Source organism: Rhinopithecus bieti, unplaced genomic scaffold (genome assembly GCF_001698545.2).
Source record: "Rhinopithecus bieti isolate Rb0 unplaced genomic scaffold, ASM169854v2 scaffold_37503, whole genome shotgun sequence".
Taxonomy (NCBI): Eukaryota; Metazoa; Chordata; class Mammalia; order Primates; family Cercopithecidae; genus Rhinopithecus; species Rhinopithecus bieti.
Genome location: NW_016815616.1, coordinates 678,162 through 686,740, shown reverse-complemented (window position 1 = coordinate 686,740; position 8,579 = coordinate 678,162). Strand labels below are relative to the sequence as shown.

The following is an 8,579-nucleotide window of genomic DNA, read 5'->3' as shown; positions in this document are numbered from 1 at the left end:
TCGACCCCCACCCCCACCCCATCCCCACCCCGGACAGCAATGGAGCGGGAGGTTTGTGTGGGGTTTTCCTTTGCTTACTCCGTGTAACTCCTGCCCCAAATGAGCGAGCCCAGGACGCATCCAAGAGCCCTGGGAGTTGTCCGTTTTCTCCTTAACGTGGTCTTTATAAGGCAACTCTGAGCTTGGGGCTTTCTCCACCATGGGGAGGACCACGGTGAAGTGTGGGCCCGCAGAAGGGTATGCAGGACCATGGGGAGGTTGTATGAGCTGCCGTTGCCGTGGATAGTGAGCTAGGATGGGGCGTGTTTCTAATGACTGCTCAACTCTCTCTCCTCCTGGTGGAAAATGCCTCAGTTAAGACAAAGTGCCCCCACGAAGCTGCATATGATGCCTTCCTCTGTGGCTCAGGTAAGGATTGTGGTTCCTTTAAAAGGAAACTGTCTTTTTTTTTTTTTTTTTTTTTTTTTTTTTTTTTTTTTTTGAGACGGTCTCACTTTGTTGCCCAGGCTAGAGTTCTGTGGTGAGGATCTCGGCTCACTGCAGCCTCTACCTCCTGGGCTCAAGTGATCCTCCCGAGTAGCTGGGACTACAGGTGCATGCCACCACACCTGGCTAATTTTCGTATTTTTTGTAGAGATGGTTTCAGCATGCTGCCCAGGCTGGTCTCAGACTCCTGGGTTCAAGCAATCTGCCTGCCTCGACCTCCCAGTGTCCTAAGATTACAGGCATGAGCCATCACACCCAGCTGGAAACTTACTTTTTGTTGGCAGTATGCCCCTGCTGTCCCTAGATTCTGCATTTATGTCAGATTGGCTTGCACATAATGAGAGAAAGCATGAGCACGCACATTTTGATAAGCTCTATTGCATTTCTTTTTTCCGTCCTAGTTCTTTTGAAAGTGGCACACTTGCTTCTACAGAAGATACATGGGTAAGTATTCTTTCTTTTCATCCTGCTATTCAATCAGTGGTCAGGATTTATTGAGCCTTTGCTGGAAGCCAGCACCTCCCCAGTCCCAGGGTCCTACCAAAGAATGGAGAATGTGAAGTGTCACTGGTATAGAAATCTTGTCCCTGACTGGGCAGCAGCCCACAAATGGCCCTGTGCCACATGAGTAGCCCTTCCTACCACCCCTGCACCTGCCTGTATGAGTCGTGGCCCATCATCCCCACAGGTGTCAGGAGGCCAAGGCAGTGGGGTTAGGCTTAGGTTCTGACACCTGTCTCAGTCCTTCCCAGCCTGGTGTGTGTGCTTGATCTGTTTCTCACTTGTTTTCTTACAGCCACATAAGCAACAATGAGGTATGAGGAGAAAGTGTTCAGGTCAATGAATGACATATCCATTGTTGGGGGGTACATAGGCTGGGGAGAGATGAATGGAACCCCACATTGGAATCTTCAGTACATTTCCCCATGGCAATACCATCCTTGATGCCTGCAGCCTTGGGCACATAGGCACCAGAAACACATTTGCAGTGTACACGCTACAGCACCGTCCTTGGCATGCACGTTTGTTAAGTAGGACTTAGCCGGCCAGGTGAAGGAGCCGGTCAAAATTCTAATGTGTGCTTTGGGATTGATGTAGAAACATCTTTTTGGATTATAATCTATTAACTTGGGTCCTGCCTATATTTGTCCATTTTGGCAGTGGATGTTATAAATACAAACGTTCTGTGACACATGGATGGGAAGCTTATTTCTTAAATAAGAAATGTGCCAGCCTCACCCTCTTTCTTGTGGTTTGGCTGTTTATGGGCCCCCTGGTGAGTATGTGTGTGCTGCACAGGGAAGGAGCTAGCAGTAGTGGAGCACCTCAGTGCCCCGGGTCACACATCTATTTCTTTTAATCCCCATGGCCTAAAAGCCCTCCCTGCCTGTCTGGTTGGCCCGTGGTTTTGCTGGGGCCTGTGCTCGGGTGTGTGTGCTCCCTGGACAGAGGTGGCGCTGGCAGTGGGAGGAGGCTGTGGGATGAGGAATGCCCTTTTGGAATCAAGGTTGATGTCATGCCAAGTGGGGACAGCATGGGGCTTTCTCTGAATCGTGGTCTTGTGCTGATTATCCGAGTCTGTTGCTGTTTGTCAGCAGTGGGACCCTCACCAAGCCATCACCAGCAGATGGTGACTGTCCGGAAGCTCTGCGTCTATGTGGGCCACTGAGAATGCTTTAAGATTGGCCAGCTGGGGAAGCACGCACCCAGAGCCCCAGGCTTGTGAGGGCGGGAGGGGGAGAGGGCCGTCCGAGGCAGTGTCCTTCTCCTGTTCTGTCACCGGATTCTTGGCTGTGACCAAGGAAATGGATGAACTTCCGTGTGCCCGACAGCTTTGGGGTTTTCTGTCCTTGCAGCATCGACCCCGTGCCTGAGTCGTCCTTTCCTCAGTACCTCGACGTGCTGGCTCCTTACGTGAACCAAGTGAACCTCATCCGCGCGGGGGTCCCGAAGATCGTGAGTTGATCTCATTTCGCCCCCTTGCCCTGTTCAGAGTTCAGAGCCTTCGCTGGGAAGCGGCCAGTGCTCTCTGGGACTCGTGAGAGGGATTTCAGTGGTTGAAGAAATAAGAGCTGGCTTTTCCTTTCCCCTCATGTTTCTCCACCAAAGCCAATACGGACTCATCCTTCCTTCTCTTCCCCTCCCCACCCCAAGCAGAGCCTTTCCTAGTTTCTCTTGATCTTCAGACTGGATAAGAAGTCAGGAAGCACTGTGGAAAATCTCTTGTGTTCTGCATGTTTTCTAGAATTTTTCTGGTCCAGATTATCCCAGTATCCGACCTCCCATCCTCATCCTCAGCATCAAAAGATGGCCCGGGGTCAGCGAGCAGCAAGTCTACCATAAGTTTCAGAATCTCTGCAAGTTTGATGTCAGGCGACTCACAAGAAGCCAGTTCTTACTCCTGACCAACAAGTTTAAGGAGTAGGTGCCTCTGAGTCCGCGTCCCCCACCCCTCCTGCATTCATCCCTGTATCTCTCTGACTCCACCTGCCTGATCACAGCAGGCGGCGCGATCCTGTTGCCTGGCTGACCACAGCAAACTTGTTTTGGCAGCGCGCGGAACGTCCTGAAGGAGTACCGGGGCCACCCGACCCTCTGCATCTCCCTGTACCGCTACTGGAGGCACTCTCCAGACGTCAACTGCGTGCTCCAGTAAGTGCTGGGCTGAGGCCACCTGCCTGTCCCGGGGTCCCAGCATCCCAGCGTGGTCTGACTCGAGCACAGCTCGCTCACTGGTGTGTGTTGCCAAGGGGGTTGTTGACGAGTGTGGTGCCCTGAACGTCATTCAGTGATACTCACCGCTTGTCTGTGGGGCACCTGGTGTGCTGGGCACCGTCGTCGTTCTAGGGCCTCGTCAGTGAAGCAGAAAATCCCTGCTCTCATGGAGTTTACGTGCTGGGGGAGATAAACAGTATAAACAAACCTATAACGTATTGGGTGACAAGTGTTTATTAAAAATGAGAGAAGGGTCGGGGTGGGTGGCAGGCTGCAGTTCAGAGGAGCTGATGGGAGTCCTCATTAGAGACTTGGAGTGAGCCAGACAGAGGGGACAGCAGGGCGGGGCCTTCCAGTCAGAAGGCGCCAGGAGAGTCACAGGGAAAGGCCACTGTGAGCAGAACAGCAAGGAGGGAGAAGGAACCGGGGTCCCCCAGGGAGGACTGGGCTTCTCTCAGGAGAGAGGGAATCGCGGAAGTTACGGCAAGAAGGTCAATGACCCGACTCAGGTTGTCTTCCGTGTGGGGTAGACCGTAGAGGCAATGCCATGAGAGCAGTCAGGAAGGAAGGAGATGCTTCAGCTGGGTCACAGCTCAGTGCAGCCGGGGGCAGCGGGGTGGAGTCAGCGACAGACCAGAGAAGGATCAAGTGGGAATCCAGGGTTCGGGTCCTGAACTGGAAAGGCAGAGTTGCTGTCAGTCGAACTTGGTGAGGTTCTGGCTTGTGGGTTAGGGGCCACATCCGTTAGGAAACAGCATTGCTGAAGAAGCACTGAGCCCCGCTGCAAAGCCTTTTTCTTTCCACCTGCGGTTTGCATCCCAGAGCCAGCCTTACCTTGAGAGGCAGAAGTTCAGCGTTGGCACTGGGAGAGTGACGAAGAGAAAGAACATCGGCGTGCACAGGGCTGGGAAGGAAGAGGGGCAAGCCTGCGTCGGCGCCTCTCGGCCTGCTGGGTGCCCCGGCCACTGATAAGTGTCATTGTCTTGCAGAGTCTGTGGCATAGTGACTGCCTGGGCCCTTCTCGCGTTCATCTTCGGAAGACCTGGTCCCTGAGCGCAGCGAGGCCTCCTGCGGCCACCCTCAGGTCCCCATGCTCTCTGGAAGGTGTGCTGGGTGTGTTTGTGTAAATCAGATTCTGTTTGCAGATGGATCTGTTTGGTCGTTTCTAGAAATTCTGTTATGTCCTGAACACGAAATTCTGTCAGCACTCTCAATGATAAATCAGTCGTTGGGTATCACACCTGTATGTGTGGCCAGAACTTTTCTTTCTGTAAATGCAGGCAGAGCAGTCAGCACCTTGGGATTTCAGCTCATGTCTCACAAGCAGGTCATTGTGCTAGGAGCTGGACACCAGGTGAAGAAAAGGCGACGTTATTTCCGGGAGAAAAACTAATGGCTTGTTACTGGCTGTTATTGACTTAGTTCAGAGGAATGGCCTTCCGAAGTTTAGTAAAGGAAGGAGGTAGAGCTCAGAAGAGGGAAAGTCATGTGCAGTGGGGACATTTTTGATAAGCGTTATAAACTGTAAAACGTTCACATGCATTTAGAAACAGTGACCCGCAGGCAGCCCCAGCGTGCGCCTTTGATGCCGGCACCGTCGGACGCCGTGTCTCCTCCGCAGCGGTCTGCACTACGTTCAGCTTTCTCGGTAACCTTTCTCTGTGGGATCTACACTCGGCTGGGCTCTTTGCTCAACCTGGAGCTTCACTTTTGAGGGCTCTGCAAAGCTGATTTGTTTTCAGCCTGGGAGACATTTTTCCTCTAGAAAAATAAGCATTAGTGGTAGTAGCTGTCCACAGGAGGGTGTGGGAACTGCTTTTCCAGAGGTCACACCCCTTTCCTGAGGGGTGAGGGGCCCAGTGGCCCCACAGGATCCTCTGCAGCTCATGATCCAACCAGCCATGCCACACTCCAAACAGCAGCTGTTTCCTCACCTGCTCAAACCGCATGGTCGGGGCAGTGTCAGGGTGTTGGTGTTTTTGTTTTTGTTTTTTTTTCACTGAATGTGACTTGTTTTGAGACAGGGTCTCTGTCACCCAGATTTCAGTGCAGTGACACAATTGTGGCTCACTGCAGCTTCTACCTCCAGGGCTCAAGCAATCCTCCCACCTTAGCCTCCCGAGTAGCTGGGACCACAGGTACACGCCACCACACATGACTAATCTAAAACACTTGTTTTCGTAGTGATGGGGTCTCCCTATGTTGCCCAGGCTGATCTTGAACTCCTGGCTTCAAGCCATCCTCCCGCCTCAGCCTCCCAAAGTGCTGGGATTACAGGTGTGAGCCACCACGCCAGGCTGATTGAATGTAGCTTTGCTGAAGATAATTCCACTTTTCTTTCATGGACTTTGGGCTTGACTGTTTGGGTAAGCCCTGCATTAAGTAATCTTGCAAGTCCCTCTCAGAGGCCTGGCTTGAGGGCTGTTTGGCATCCCAGCAGCGGAGCAGGGTTGGGCGCGTTAAGCTTTTCCACTGAGCTCTGGAGTCGGAGGCACACAGCACTTTTGTAAGGCCTTGCTCATTCACCTCTTCTCTGTCCAGCGTGTCTTCACTGGACACCTGCTGTATGCCCTTCCGTGCACCACGCTGTGGGCAGGGTCCTCATGTCTGTGGTAACCTGGCTGACCCCACAGCCCTGCATCGCACCTGCTGCTCCCTAGGGCACCCCTGAGCTGGAAGAGCTGGAAGCTGCGCCACAGCCAGGCTTTGTTGATCAAGTTTACTTTCTGAGTTGAGTTTACTGCTGACCAGGGCACTGCTCAGAATTGCTGAGTGGTTTGGGGCCTCCTGCCCTTAGAAGCTCTTGCCCTGCCTAGGTGGTGGTAGGGGGATGAGGCAGGCTCTGAGTCTCTCCCAACGTGTTCTCCCTGCTCCCCTAGCTCTTCAAGGCTGTGTTTTACCTGCAGGTCTCTCTCCCATCATTAAATGAATAAAACCGAAACAAGGCAAAAAGCCAGCCGTTCTTCTCTCCTTCCCTAACTCTGTCCCCTCTCCCTGTGGCCCAGCTGCTCTTCCCTTTCCGTTCAGGCTTTCGAGCATGTGCTTTCCATCTTTCCTGCCCTGGCGTGCCCGGGGCCCATGCCAGTCATTAGGACCCCCTGGCTTCCCTCTCCTCTATGGCCCTGGGTGGTGCAGCTCCTCTGGACGTTCTCCCCAAGTCTCTGGTCATTCTCTTCTCAGTTGCCCTCAGCTCTTCCCCTGGCCCTTTAGATGTTGATATTCAAGGAACTGGCACCGTCTGCTGTGACAGTGCCAGGTCCTACCATGACTCTGAAGTTTGTTTTCAGCTAACGTCTCTCTCCTGGGTCCCAGTTCACCTACTGAGCCTCTGGATTTTCCCAGACATGCCAAGCTCCACACAGGTAGGATGGATCACTTTCCTTCCAAGTCACCTGCCTTGATGGAGGTTGTGAGCATCTCCCCAGCTGTAGCCTCCAGCTCCTAAATTCTCCCCACCTCCCTGCCCCGCTTCTGAGTAGCCACCCACCTATAGCTCCTAGACTCTCCCCCCATCCCTGCCCCTCCTCTAAGCAGCCACTCACTGGCAGCTTCTGTCTTCCTGCAGTCCTCCTGGCTGTCCAGACCCCCTTCACATGACCTAGACAGTGTCAGGGCCTCCTCAGCTCTGGGAGAGCCCTGCCTGCCTCCTCGTCTCCCTTTCCTGCTGTGGCCCTCACGGACATAAGTGGGCTCCGGAAGGCAAATCTGATCATCTCTCCTGCCCAAGGTCCTTCTGTGGATTCTGCACCAAGTCCACAAGCCCTTTCTGTCTGCATCTGGGGTCCTGCCGTCTCTCTGGTCCCCCACGGGTGCCTGTCCTTGGGCTGTTTATTTCTCTTCTTCCCTGAGTCACCCACTGCTCAAGACCCAGCTCAGCGGACATCTCCTCTAGGTTCTAGGCCACTGTCACCTGCTGTACCTGTCAGGTGTCGGGGGCTTACCCTGCCTCTGAGCGCCTCTTGCCTGTCCCTGCTGGAGCACTTGGTACTGTGTGGCAGTGTCCCCTGGCCTGGCCCTGCACAGGCGGGCACTGGAGTCCTGGAACCTTCAGGGGCTCTCAGTATCCTCACAAAACAGTGCTCCCCGTGGCTGGAGCCTCTGCTGTGTTTTTTGACAGGGATTTGAGTTTGTTGCTGCTGCTCAAGTGAGGTGCTTTGAAAATGGCATTGGGTAACTGATGTGCTTCTGCTTCTGCAGCAGAGGGAAAAGACAAATGGCAGCCTCCACATCTCCCCAGCCCACGGTGTTCTCACCCACACAGCCTGATCACTTAGAAGTGATGTGATTTCATGTCCCTGTTCTTATAATTTTAGTTCTTGTTTGTGGTTTAAATTATTTCCATGAGATTTTTTGGTATGAGAAAGAAGTGACTAGAAATAGCCTTAAATGATCTTAAAATTAGCTAATCTTTGTCTTTACATCCTTCAAGTACTAAGTTCGGGCTGCTGTAACAAAAATAACCATAGACAGGGTGGCTTTAAAAACAGAATCTTATTTCTCACAGTTCTGGAGGCTGGGAACTCTGAGATCCGGCACCAGCTGATCTGGCTCCTGGAGAGTGCTCTCTTCCTGGGCTTGCAGAGGGTGGCCTTCTTGCTGCATCGTGACATGGCAGAGACAGCAAACATCTGTCTCACGTCTCTTAAGGGCACTAATCCAATAAGAGGGCGCCACCCTCATCACCTCATCACTTCATCACCTCCCAAAGGCCTCACCTCCTAAGGCTACCCGTACCTTAGGGGTTAGGATTTCAACCTAGGAATTTGGGGGAAACACAAACATTCAGTCCATAGCAAGTATCTTTCCTTTTCTCTGAAAGATACAGAGGTTGACAGAGGTTCATGTCACTTATTGTTACTACAGAAAGCTTTTCTCTTTCTCTGTGGTCTTTTTAGCTCATGAGACAGCAATACTAATTTTCTTGGCATGAAATATGTGGTAGAGGTTGTAAATTTTGAGATACTTTCTGACTAAGGGGAAAAAAAGGCTTTTACTTTCTAACCACTAAAATCCTTGGTATAATTTTCTATAAGTTTGTCTGAAAATCCACTGTAATACTAATTTTTAAAAGCTCATTTTTTTGTGTGGTGGTGACTTGCCAAATTAAAAATTATCTGGGGCCAGGCATGGTGGCTCACGTTTGTAATCCCAGCACTCTGGTAGGCTGAGGTGGGCGGATCACATGAGGTCAGGAGTTTGAGACCAGCCTAGGCAACATGTTGAACCCCTGTCACTGCCAAAAACTACAAAAATTAGCTGGAAGCAAGGTAGAGTGGCTCACACCTATAATCCCAGCACTTTGGGAAGCTGAGGCGGGTGGATCACCTGAGGTCAGGAGTTCGAGACCAGCCTGGGCAACATGGTGAAACCCTCTCTCT

General features: G+C 52.2%; 1 protein-coding gene across 3 annotated transcripts in view; it reads left to right on the top strand.

Moving 5' to 3' along the window:
* PNLDC1 (PARN like ribonuclease domain containing exonuclease 1) overlaps positions 1-4,438 on the top strand; it is a 27,027-nt gene extending 22,589 nt beyond the window's left edge. For all 3 annotated transcript variants that reach the window (XM_017853504.1, XM_017853503.1, XM_017853502.1), the window contains 6 exons: positions 355-408; positions 888-930; positions 2,343-2,442; positions 2,732-2,907; positions 3,040-3,138; positions 4,191-4,438. In XM_017853504.1, the coding sequence (XP_017708993.1) occupies positions 355-408; positions 888-930; positions 2,343-2,442; positions 2,732-2,907; positions 3,040-3,138; positions 4,191-4,254 (536 nt within the window). In that variant the 3' untranslated portion in view covers positions 4,255-4,438. The remainder of the gene's footprint in view (positions 1-354; positions 409-887; positions 931-2,342; positions 2,443-2,731; positions 2,908-3,039; positions 3,139-4,190) is intronic.
* The last annotated feature ends 4,141 nt before the right edge of the window (positions 4,439-8,579 follow it).